The sequence below is a fragment of the Leishmania martiniquensis genome, chromosome 36, assembly GCF_017916325.1.
Source record: "Leishmania martiniquensis isolate LSCM1 chromosome 36, whole genome shotgun sequence".
Classification (NCBI taxonomy): Eukaryota; Euglenozoa; class Kinetoplastea; order Trypanosomatida; family Trypanosomatidae; genus Leishmania; species Leishmania martiniquensis.
Window position 1 is genome coordinate 1,246,280 of NC_090171.1, and position 11,861 is coordinate 1,258,140.

The 11,861-nt window shown below is 58.2% G+C and overlaps 5 protein-coding genes across 5 annotated transcripts; all 5 read right to left on the reverse strand.

Moving 5' to 3' along the window:
• Nucleotides 1–1,614: 1,614 nt before the first annotated feature.
• Nucleotides 1,615–2,862, reverse strand: LSCM1_00313 (uncharacterized protein; the record flags this gene model as incomplete). The annotated part of the gene is made up of 1 exon (XM_067317965.1): nt 1,615–2,862. One exon carries the CDS (start codon nt 2,860–2,862, stop codon nt 1,615–1,617), a length of 1,248 nt encoding a protein of 415 aa, XP_067174070.1.
• Nucleotides 2,863–3,621: 759 nt separating this feature from the next.
• Nucleotides 3,622–4,020, reverse strand: LSCM1_00314 (uncharacterized protein; the record flags this gene model as incomplete). Its single annotated transcript, XM_067317966.1, has 1 exon — nt 3,622–4,020. One exon carries the CDS (start codon nt 4,018–4,020, stop codon nt 3,622–3,624), a length of 399 nt encoding a protein of 132 aa, XP_067174071.1.
• A 797-nt stretch (nt 4,021–4,817) lies between these two features.
• LSCM1_00315 (uncharacterized protein) lies at nt 4,818–5,342 on the reverse strand (the record flags this gene model as incomplete). The annotated part of the gene is made up of 1 exon (XM_067317967.1): nt 4,818–5,342. One exon carries the CDS (start codon nt 5,340–5,342, stop codon nt 4,818–4,820), a length of 525 nt encoding a protein of 174 aa, XP_067174072.1.
• Nucleotides 5,343–8,318: 2,976 nt separating this feature from the next.
• On the reverse strand, nt 8,319–9,032 carry LSCM1_00316 (uncharacterized protein; the record flags this gene model as incomplete). The annotated part of the gene is made up of 1 exon (XM_067317968.1): nt 8,319–9,032. The coding sequence occupies one exon, from the start codon at nt 9,030–9,032 to the stop codon at nt 8,319–8,321; it is 714 nt and encodes a 237-aa protein (XP_067174073.1).
• A 997-nt stretch (nt 9,033–10,029) lies between these two features.
• LSCM1_00317 (uncharacterized protein) lies at nt 10,030–11,493 on the reverse strand (the record flags this gene model as incomplete). The annotated part of the gene is made up of 1 exon (XM_067317969.1): nt 10,030–11,493. One exon carries the CDS (start codon nt 11,491–11,493, stop codon nt 10,030–10,032), a length of 1,464 nt encoding a protein of 487 aa, XP_067174074.1.
• Nucleotides 11,494–11,861: the final 368 nt, after the last annotated feature.

Here is an 11,861-nt window from a genome sequence, read left to right on the forward strand (position 1 = left end):
CAGCTGACAAGGCAGAGGTGCACACGTGCGCGCGCTCTCTCAAGGCAGGAGAGGTGCGGGACAGAGGGAGGGACGGAGTGAGGAGAGGAAAAAATAAAGAGAAAGACGGCTCGACAGAGAGACGCTGAACAAAGGTACGCTTGAAGCACAGACAAAAAAAGGTGGAGAGAGGAGGAGGGGTGGGAGGGGGCCGAAGAAGAAAGCCTTGCCCCTCTGTTCTTTTCCACACTGTTTAACAACTTTTTTTTTGCCACTATTCTCTCTGGCGCACATGGCCGTCACCCGCGAACACGGCATCGGAGGCATCCAAAGAGAGAGGGAGAGACCAATGAGAACATCGGCAGCAGCGAAGGGGCGAGAAACGCTTCTGGCTGGTTCAACATTGGAGGAGAGGAAGGGTGATAGGAAATAGAAAAAAATCGGTGTGGAAGAGAAAAAAAGCCCCTCACCCCACCTCTCCTCGCCCTCACTCAACCACATATACACACAGAGGCAGGCATACAGACACCCCAACCGCTACCCGCTCACTCACGCGCCAACGGAACACTTGCAGAGAAAAAGGGGGAACAAACTTTTCTCGGTTTCGTTTCCTCTTTCCCATTGATCCCTCGCAGCCCCGACCCCTCCCACCACCATCTATCCCCCCCCAACCAACCAACGAACCAAGGCAGGTATCGTAGCCTTGGCTTAGAAGTGCTACGGGTAAGAAGAAGGATGTGTAGTGGGGAGGGAAGAGGGTTGAACAAGTCTTTTTTTGTTTTACGTACCACGTGATGGTGCGCTAGGCGTGACTGCCAAAAGGGCGATCCATGCAGGTGAATAGGGAATGGCGAGGGCGGGCACGGGGAGGCACACCCGCGCAGCATCGTCAGAAACCCACACAAGTCGGAGGGGGGAGGGTGAGGTGAAGGGCAGACAGGCGGGAAGGCGAGAAGAGCGCGAAAGAACGAAACGGAGGCAAAGAGGCAGACAAAAGGGGGCTGTTGGATGGCACCCCCCACTCCCCCCTACACGCATGTGCAGTGAGCACACGGGGCCATGGAGTAAGGGGAGCTCAAAGCGCGGTATAAGAAAAGGGAGTAGCGAGCGCACCGCCTGTAGCCGTGGAAAAAGAGGCGATGATGTTGATTAGCGATAGGGAGAGAGGGGGTAGACACACATGCCTCTTCTCGCCGAAAAGAGTACACCCGCCGGTGGGAGGGGTAGGCGGAGGACGAAAGGAGGAAGAGAACGGCGACCCAAACGACTTACCCAACATTGGCAGACGTCCCCCCTTTCTTGTTTTTTTTCTTCATTTGCCCCGAACATACCTTTCGCACACCATCAAGCGAGCTCGCTCGAGTACATCTGTCTTTTCGCCTCCCGGGAGCACATGACATCCGCGTGGGCATGCTGATACGCGGGTGGGAGAGGGGAGGCCTTCATGTGCATGAGCCGTGATGTGGTCCCCTTTCTTCCCCTCCTTCTCTCTGTTAGTCACTCTCTGCGCCACCGATAGCGGTGGGGGTAAAGGGCCGATGCCCCACAGAGGGGCAGCGCCGACACCCGCATCTGAACGCCCACAGACACGCACCCAAGCGCAGAAATTCATCTCCTCTTTTTGTGGGCACACGGTCACGCCTGAGTGGCCAACTCCACCGCCTTGCGGGCAGCAGAGTCGAAGTCATTGACAGGGTGGATGGCGAGGCCGCTCTTGCGAATGATTTCCTTGCCGAGGTCCTCGTTCGTTCCGCAAAGGCGCACCACAATCGGGACGGTGGAGCTGAGCGTCTTGAAGGCGTTCACGACACCTTGCGCTATGACGTCACATCGCATGATACCGCCAAAGATGTTTACCAGGATGCTCTTCACGTTCGAATCGCCCATGATGATCTTGAGGGCGGCAACAATCTGCTCCTCAGAAGCGCTACCGCCAGCATCGAGGAAGTTGGCCGCGCTGCCGCCGTGCAGAGAGATGGCGTCCATGGTTGCCATGGCCAAGCCAGCGCCATTCACGAGACAGCCGACGTTGCCATCGAGGGCAATGTAGTTTAGGTCATGCTGCTTGGCAAGCACCTCCTTGTTATCGACCTGGGTCTGATCCTCCAAGGCGAAGATAGCCTTCTGGCGGAAAGCGGCATTGTCATCGAAGCCGAGCTTCGCGTCGATCTCCATCACATCACCGTTGTCGAGCTCGACAAAGGGGTTGATCTCTACCATGGTGCAGTCCTTGGACTTGCCGATGTCGTAGAGGGCCTTGATTTGCTCCGCCGCGCGCTCTGCCGTCTCACCTGAGAAGCCGAGCTCCTTAGCGTACGCCACAGCGGCATCGTGGTCCACACCCTCCGCGACGTTGACCTTCATGGTCTTAATCTTTTCCGGGTGACTCTTGGCGAGTTCCTCAATGCTCATGCCACCCTCAGCGCTGCCAATGAACATGGGTGACGCGCTCTTTCGGTCGAGGATGAGGGAAAGATAGAGCTCGCGCTTGATGCCAGCAACGGCCTCGGTGACGTACAGCGTGCTCACCAGCTGGCCCTTGGGGCCGGTTTGCTTTGTCACCAGCGTGTTGCCGAGCATGCGCTTGGCCGCCTCGATGGCAGCAGCGGCGCTGTCGCACACGTGCACGCCGCCCTGGAAGCCATCCTTGAACACGCCCTTGCCGCGGCCACCGGCCAAGATCTGAGACTTCACGACCTTCTTCTCCGTTTTGATCTTTGCACACGCGGCCTCGACCTCCTCGATCGTCTTGCATGCGATACCGAACTCCACCTTGCCGCCGTTGTCTTTGATAATCTGCTTCGACTGGTACTCGTGGATGTTCAGGAAGCGGCGCTGCATGCCAGCAGCCCTGGGGGTGCACAGGCGACCAAAGCGTAACATGATCGATGGCAATGTCGTATGGATGCACACGATTGTCACGCGGAGGGCGCAGCCGTAACGGGGCAAGGAAGAGAAGTGCGCTAGTGAAACACAACGGGGAGGAATACCCTTTTTTCTCTGATCATATAAAAGCACGTTGCAGGCCGAAGAGTAAACGAGAAGACTGAGTTTCGATTCCTGCGGCGGCAGCGAGGGTGGCGGGGGCAGAGGTGATGGACAGAGAGAGGGAGGGAGAAGAGCAGTGAGGAGCATGCGTGCCTTAGTAGCGAGGAGAGGGGTGGTGATGGGGGTATCCCACTTTCTCAGCGTCGATCGCATCTACTTCACAAAAATGCGCGGGGCAGGAAGTGACGACAGCAGAGGAAAGGCGGGGGAACAGAGACTCTTTCTTTGCTCTTGTTCGCTTGCGAGCCTCTTCCATGCTAACATCCGCCACATGATGCCCCCGCTTCGCACGGCTCCGATAGAAGCATGTGTGAGACGGTGTGTTGGTTTTTTCGCCTTTCCGTTTTTTTTGTGTGTCCTCTCTCCGCTTGCCCTGAGCCGCCACAGCCACCGGAGAAGCCGTAAACGAATCACCAGAGAGACACGAAGAGCCGACGCCATCGACGAATGCGACAGTCTCACCAGCATCCAACAGCACGAAGGCCTTTCAGATCTCCCTTTCCCTGGCGGCGGCGAGTCGCTGCTCCTATATACAAGCATGCATGTGCATATCCAACATGGGGTAAAGAGGAGAAGGGGAGGGGGGATGTGGCGTCACTTGCTGTGCTCCCGCAACATGCACATGGTGGTGTAGTACTGTCGCCCGTATAACAGCATGTTCCACAGCATCAATGCCAGGAGGATCGTGTGGAACTGCGTCGCACCACTGTGGAGAGAGAAGAGTAGCGAGTAGAGCACTAGACGTATTCCCTCGTGGATCGTGTTGATCAGCATCATCCACCGGCTCAGTGGTTCTAGAAGTACAAACAGGCGTGGAAGCGTCAACAGCACCAGCAACCCAGCATACAGTGCCCCAGTAAGCGGCGCGTTAGCCCTGTTGTCGAGCCACCAGGTGCCAAGTGCCACTGTTGGCGGATCAGCCTCCCATAGCTGAAGCAGCTCAAACACATCAACGAAAAGGAGTGCGGCCGTGTACCACTGAATTGCGAGCATGAGCGGGACCGCCACAGGTGTAGCGAAGCGAGAAGTAAATCGATACGAGTTCGCCTTGCGCTAACCCATGAAACACGTGTCACTGCAGTGGGCGGACTGGCCTATGCTCGCGTGGTCTCTCTCTGCCCATGCACAAGGAAGAGAGAGGGAGGGGGGAGGCGGTAGCCAGACAGCCAGTCAGCACAGTTCCCGCCCACGCATGCTCGTGACACCATCGCACCGCGTACAGGAAGGGAGAGAGGATAAGGAGTGAGCAAAGGAGAGATGTAAAGAAGCGGAGAAGGCGACAGGCAGAACACGGGAAGACAGATGACACGCGGTCAGCAGACGCGCGAGAGGACAATGAAAAGTCTTCCCCGCCTATCCGGCTCGGAGGGCAAGGGATGGTACCGGCCGCCTCTCGCAACCTCTATCCCTCCCCAGGTCAGCGAAGCGCGTCTTGCACCCCCCCTTCCCCCCTCTTGAGAAACTGCACTTACCTTTCAGAAAGGCAAGTAAGCAGAAGGACAACACCGAGCTGACCACGAAGAGGGCGAGCCCACTGCCGTCGGACGCGTATTTGCTTTTACGTATGTGTGAATGTGTGTAGGGCTCGTGCTGCACGCTAAACATGACTGAAATGGCTCGCCGCCGCGACGACGGAAAGGACGCTGTGACTCCGCTCCCACAGAACCTACTGGCACCGTGCATGGTTCCAAGCGGAGCGAGTGAGTGAGAGAGAGATCAAGCCGAAAACAAGACCTCGGCGGATGGAGTAACGGCACGCTGCGAGAGATGAACCGGCGCGTGGAGAAGTTTCAGTTTTTCTTCTTTTCGTCCCTCTTCTTTGCGTAGTCCGCGCGTCTCTTGCGAATGATGGCGAGCTGCTCCTGCTTCCGCTTGATATGTGCGACTTCATCTCTCCTATGCTGCACCTTCAGCTGCACCAGCCGAGCAGTGAAAAGGCAGATGTTCACCGCCATCAGCGTTCCGAAGATGTAGACCCCGCTGTTGGGCGCATCCTTCTTGTGCATGCAGCAGTAGAGATAGAGCCCGGCCTCGAAGGCGTGGACGACGACGAGGTAGGCGATGACGATGCGCGACTTCGGCAGTGCACAGGCCATCCCGCGTGAAACAACAAGACACGCTAGTATGGCAGTAAAGACGTACACCAGCGGCTTGTTGTTTGTGTAGTAGTCTTTGTCATCGACCCAGGAGCCGGCCTTTGGCAGCGGCATATCGCCGCGCAGCAGCGCTACAATCATGGGAACCTCGAAGAGAACAGCTCCTGCGCAGTATGCCTGGAATGCGCTGGTGATAGAGAGGCTCAACATGCTGCGCATGTCAGTGGGGCTATGGAGGAATAGACGGGAAAGAAAGACAGCTGAAACACCAGCAACAGCAAAAGGGGCGGGGGTGTGGTGGCGGTGCGCGAAGAAGAAGCGGCCTTGGTGGCTAAGTCGGCGCGCTGGGCCAAAATCCTTCCTCTCTCCTTGCCAACAAACGTGAAAAACTGTTGCACGGTGCCTGCAAAGATGGATAGAGAGACGAGGGGCGCGGGTGGAGGCGAGCTCCATAGAGTGCAACAGTGGAAACAGGCACGACGAGGACGCCAAAGAGTCCCCCCCTTTCCTCCAAGTGGAGCTTTAGGTCTCTCTCAAATATCACCACTCCTGCGACTGTACACCAGCCCGGCATGTGTGCTTCGCCTCCTCCTTCTGTTGTATCTGTTGGCCTCACCCTTCCCTTCATGGCTCCACGTGGTGAGGTAGAAAGACACAGACGCGGGGGAGGAATATATGTGCCATGGGGCAGTGGGTGGTGGTGGAGGCGATGAAGCGACCAATGTCAGTGGATGGGCAGAGCTCACAGCTACTACCGCGAAGACCCATAACCAGCGATGCGGGTCGCCGTGCCGGCAGACGCTTAGGCGCCTTTGTTCGGGCCACTTTTTCCACGGGGTCAGCTCACTTTCCGAGCCGCTGGTGGGGAGAGAGGGGGCTCTCAGTCCCCTCGTACCGACTTTCACGCATCACCGCGACCTGACGGTACGAACGCACAGTGTTGCCACGAGACAGTCCAGAGGGCGTTGACACGCCAGGCAAAAGAGCGCGAAAAAAAAGAAAGAGGAAGGAGGGCAGTGGTGCATCACGCAACACGAATCACTAAGCGAGCAAGCATGCCCACGCACATGACACAAAGTGCAGTAGCAGAATGAAAAGCAGGAGAAGAATGGGGAGAAGGGGCTGAAAAGAGGCCGCAGGAGCACCGAGAAGTAGTGTACCACCTCTTTTGCGGCGTGACCGTGAAGGGGGCGAAAGGGAGAGGGGGGGGGGTACACAGCAGGGCAGCGAAACAAGAGACGAGAAACCGGCGCATATGCGCATTCGATGTTGCGCACAGCGGCGCAAGAGAGGAGGCTGCTGCAGCAACTGTCGGCACTCTAGGCGATAGCAACAGCAACAGTGACAACTGCTCGGATGGGCGAGGGGGGTGCAGGGGCGAAGAGGGGCACGAGAAAGAAAAGCGAGGACCAACAGCCAAGGAAGAGGTATGAGGGTGCTTACGCCAGGCGCGCACTTCTATTGCCACCAGGCCTTTCTACCCATGCGCTCTCCGCATTCCTTTGGGCTGGCGACTTCATGCACAGAGGAGTGGTGCTCTTTGCAGCCTCGATGAGGGCACATTGTTATCCAAGTTGCATGCCATTGGTGCGCCTCTGGGTTTTGCTGGAACGACTGAGCAACGCATGAACACCGTTCGCTAGACGATTGCTTCGGCTGCTATAGCGTTCGTCTCGCGCGTAAAATGCTGCACGCCCGTTGTGCTGCCCTCGCCCGGGAGGTAGAGGGGACAGGCAACTGGCCCCATGCCGTCATCCTTCTGCATCTTGATCACGCTGCCGTCGATGAAGGCAAGCAACGCTGCTATCATCCACACGGGGGGCCCGTCAGGGGCACGAGACGGCTCACTATCTCGAGGGGTCCAATCGGCGAAGGTGCAGCGTGCTGCAGCACACTGCTCATGACGCCGAAGTGAACAGGCGATCGCAATAGGCGCCTCAAAGATTCACCTCCACACTCCACGTCCCAGAGAGCGACACGTGCTGACGGCACCGAAACGCGCAGCTCGCGATAGACTACGAGCTGCCGCCTAAAATGCCGGAGGGATGTAGAGGGTAGCGATGATCTCCTGGCACTCGGATACCCCTGAGCTGCTCGTGGGGGCTGTTGTCGGGGGCCGCGCTTGCGACTGTCAGGCAGCAGTTCCAGAGGTTACCGTTTGCTTGCAGAGCATGCATCGATGATTCCTCTGTGCCGTCGCGTCGAGGTAATGCCACGCAGCGCCCATGGCCCACTTACAGGGCAGACAGGGGCGAAACGGATCACAGGGCAGGCCGACTGTGAGCACGATGGCGCATGCTAGCACATCAACACGAAGATGCGACGGCAGCTGCAGCCTCTTTGTCCGGTAAGTCGTCGCAGTCGGGGCCGCTTTTCCAACGATGCGGCGCACCGTCGTCCTTTCGCGAAGGGGCCTTCGACTGAGCACAGACCTCAGAGGAGAGGGAAAGAGAAACGGTCACATTGGACAATCTTTGAATGTGTGCATGTGTGTGTGTTTGCCATGGGCGAAGGCAGCCTTACGTATCACCTCTGCTTCCTCGTTTTATGCGCGTGCGAGTGTAAAGGCGCAGGCACTTCTTTTTCCAAAGCGACAGGGAGAAGGGGTGAGAAGGAGAGACAGAGGAAGGCCAAGCAAAAGAGAGACCGTGAGTGAATGCGTTGACATTGGGCGCCGAACAGCTTTGAAGGGCGGAGGGTGGTGGTGGCGGTGGGGAGGGGGGAAGGGGAAAAAGTTGGAGGTTTCTGTCATGGGTAGCGCACCGCGAACCATTAAGGGTACGCGCATAAGCACGCCCGCGCACCCCATCTTCACCAACCTGCGTTGCGGTGCTCGGATCACTTGCCCCCTCTCCCCTCCCTCCTTGTTTCTCCCGAACAGGAAGCGCTCAATGAGCGATTTCTACGCTGTACCAGCGAGGAGATAAGGTGCCGCAAAGTGCGCCCAGCTCCCGTCCATGCCGTGGATCACTGGCCTCATGCGTCGTTCCTTGAGTTTAGGAAATGCTTGCCTTCTCGGCTGCTCCGTTTGCGGCAGACATGGTAGCCTGTCCGCACCCGCCTCTCTCATCTGGAAAGAATGAGGGGATGTGTGTGTGTGTGGGGGGGGCAGGGGCAGGGGCAGTGATGCCGATAATCACGTGTACACGCCACTGCTAATAGTGGCGTCGGAAGAGGAGACACGCTTCGTGCGTGTCACTCGTTGTCATCATCCTTGGACGCAGTCTGGGAGTCGGACGGGTCCCCCTCCTCTTCTTCGTCCGTCTCATCACTGTCGCTGCTGCTGCTGCTGCTGTCGTCACTTGTGGCTGCTTCGTCTGAGGGCATCTCATTACTGCCGACGCTGTCCCTGCTGCTGCCGTAGTCGGAGCTGGGCTGATCCGCTATGCCCTCCGTTTTCCGGCGCGCGTACATGGCTCGTAGCTGCTCGAGGGGGATCTCCTTGTCCTTCTCCATTGACTCAAGAATATCCTCGATCTTCTCATCCACCTCCTCCTCCGCTTTGCGGAGCGTTGATTCGTCGTCGCGCACCTTTTTTGTGGGGATAAACACCTCATCCGCGTCGAAGGAGAGCCCACACTCCTGCGCAAGAGTAAGGTACCGCTTCTTGAGCTGCTTCGCCAAACTATACCACTGCGAGTCTTTCTCGTTAAACTGCAGCGCGTTCGACAACATAAGCGCCACGTCATTTTCGACCTCGGCGTCCGTGCTGTACTTGTCCTGCTCAATCTTCTTCCGAATCGTGGACAGGTCCATAGGTACCTCCACAACGTCGTAGTAGCCGGGCACCTCGGTGGCGCTGACCGGATGGTGAAACATGGAAAGCGTGTCGGCTGCCCAAAGCTTCTGCACAAAGGAGAGGCACTGCTCCTTGTGGAGTCCCTCGCGTGGATGTTTGCTGCCGCCCATGGCGATGTCTTGAAGCGCCGAAGGAAGGAAGGTGCGGGTGCGAGCGGCTATGCGGCAGCAACGCCGGAGGCGCAGAAACCTGTTGCTGAATACGCGACCACAGCTACACGCCTGCAGGCAGTGTCGCTTCTCCTTCTGAAAGCGAAGACGCAGGTGCTACAAATCTCGATAGTGGCGATTTAGTGTGTGTGTCTGTGTCTGTGTGACCCATGAACAGGCTCTGCCTTTGCTGCTCCGTGTGCAGAGACAGGTCCTTATCAGGAGGCAGAGCAGAGCAAAAAGGAAGAGGAGCTGAGATGCTGAGGCAAAGAGAGAGAGAGGGCAGCAAAATTAAGTGTGAAGACAAGCCCTCCCCCCCCCCCACACACAAAGCGAAAACACTTTGGCGCCTACAGCTTCTCCGCCGATATTTCGGGTGCACGCCTTTTTGGAACCGGTACGAGCTAGCCGCATTGAACCTCCCTCGCCCCATGCAGCACACGAGACGCCCCTCCGCCGGCCATCTCACACGTGGGCCCTTTACATGGGGCTTAGGAGAGGATGCACTGCTTCTTTTTTTGCGCTTGAAACGACGCGCCTTTTGCAGCTGCCGCTTGTACGCAACAGGTCTCAACACCCAAAGGCGAAAGATGATCGAGCAGGTGGGCAGTCAAGTGGGGCGCCGCAGTTTCTGTACACACATATGTATGCTTGTGGAGAGAGGGCGGCATGCACAACAAGCCCATCAGCCGTTGCGCACCCTGACAAAGTGTGTGTGCGCGTAGGCGTAGTAAGCAGGGCGTGCGTAGGTGACCAGACAAGTATCGGACTACTGGCAGAGTTCGAGCAACAAAACAAAAAGAAGGGAGGGGGGGGAAGGGCTGGGCAGCGAGGGACAGAGGGGATGAGGAAGACGGTCGGAAAGCCTCCGGTGCCGCCACGCCGTGGCTGTTCATCGCCTCGCCCAACCTCTCCCTCCCTCCCTCACCACGCACACTCCCCTCGCGTATCATTGGCGTCACTTCCACTTCTCCCCCCTCATCACCTCGCCATCGCGTCGGGTCAGATTCCAGTACTTGCCCTTCATGGTGAGATCACGGTAGCGGTGCAACTGGCCCCGCGCAGCAGAGGCCTCGTAGGCATCAAACTCCACTCCTAGGCCGCTGTTTCCCAAAAAGTCGAGCTGCTGATCCACCAGCGAGCCAACGGTGCTGTCCGCCTCGCCGCCCAAGCCGTTAGGGGCTTCTGCTGCGTCCGCGCACAGGGTGTACACCTGCGGCGGAAAAACGCCGTTGTGCTTGGCGCGGAAGGCCCGCTCAAGCTGCGCTCGCTCGTGCGAGCAGCGATACTGCCGCATCTCACGCTCATGCGACTGGCGCGCAAACACCTCTCGACACATGAACTGCAAGGCTGGGGCCAGCCCCGTTTGCTCGTGCTGTGGTCCGAAGCGGACGCCAAGGGCTGCGGAAATGGGGAACACGGGCATCGATACGCGCCGCTTGAGCTCCGCCAGCTTCACCTGCGTCGGGGCGCCAGTGCTGTCCTTTTCAACGTCCATTTTATTGGCGAAGGTCATGATGACACGCTCACTCAAGCCGGGAAGGTAATACTCGAGTTCCTGGAGGAGAAGCTCCACCACGTCCCACGGCTGCAGCACCTCGGAGGAGCTGCTCGAGCCCGCGTCGGGAACGTAGGTGTCACACATGTCCACCACCAGGGCAAGACATTTTGTCCGCTCCACGTGCCGCAGAAACTGATGACCCAGGCCACGGTTCTCGTAGGCGCCCTCGATGAGACCTGGAGTGTCCGCAACGCGGCAAACATTGCCGTAAAGGTCGTGAAGCACGCCCACGTACGGGCGTAGGGTTGTGAAGGCGTAGGGAGCAATGGTGGGCTTGCTGGCACTGATGGCGGAAAGTAGGGATGACTTGCCAGCGTTGGGGTATCCGACAAGGGCGCAGTCGGCGATGGTCTTCAGCTCGATCTGGGCGAGCATCGTGTTGCCCGGAAGCCCCTTAGTGGACTCAACCGGAGAATGGTGCCACTTATTCGCAAACGCGGCATTGCCTTTGCCACCCTGGCCACCTTCCAGCAGCACAACCTGCATCCCCTCCTCATCCATGTCATACTGCACTTCGTTCGTATCCATGTCCACCACCTGGGTTCCCAGCGGGAGCTGCAGCAGCAGATCTTGCCCACGTTTTCCGTGCGCCTCACGGGAGAAGCCGCAGCAGCCTGTACCGGCAGAGATCTGGCTACCCATGTCCTCGATGTGACCGAGGTCGGTGCACTGCTTGACGCACTGCAGCATCACATTACCGCCGTTGCCTCCATTACCGCCGCCTGGACCCGCAAACTCATTCCCGTGCTCATGTGCCATGATGCTGGCACCATCACCGCCGGCCCCGCTGCAGAGGAGCACCTTGACGCGATCGACAAAGCGATGCTTCGCCCTGCGCGCGCACCACTTACTCCGGCGCATGTGCTTCGGCGCAATCACGAAAGCAGCAAGGATGACATGCACAAAGACTGTACGCTTGCCTAGAGCGTCTGACACCGCAACCTTTCACAGATGCGGTCAATGGCACCACCGGCAGAGACGAAAGGACGGTGCCGACAGAAGACGAGGGGGGGTGAGCCGGGTGAAAAGGGGTAGAGGAAGCTATTAAAGAAGAGAGGCTTGTGTGTGTGTGTGCTTGTAGGGTGGTAGGCATACGCGACGCTCCGCCTTGCGAGGCCTCAAGTGGAGCTTGTTCACGTAGGCACATCCATGAGCAGTTCCACGCCTCAATCGGCCGACTCGCTCGCGAGATGGAGAGGCACACAGAGAGAAGGGTCAAGCAAAGCTGT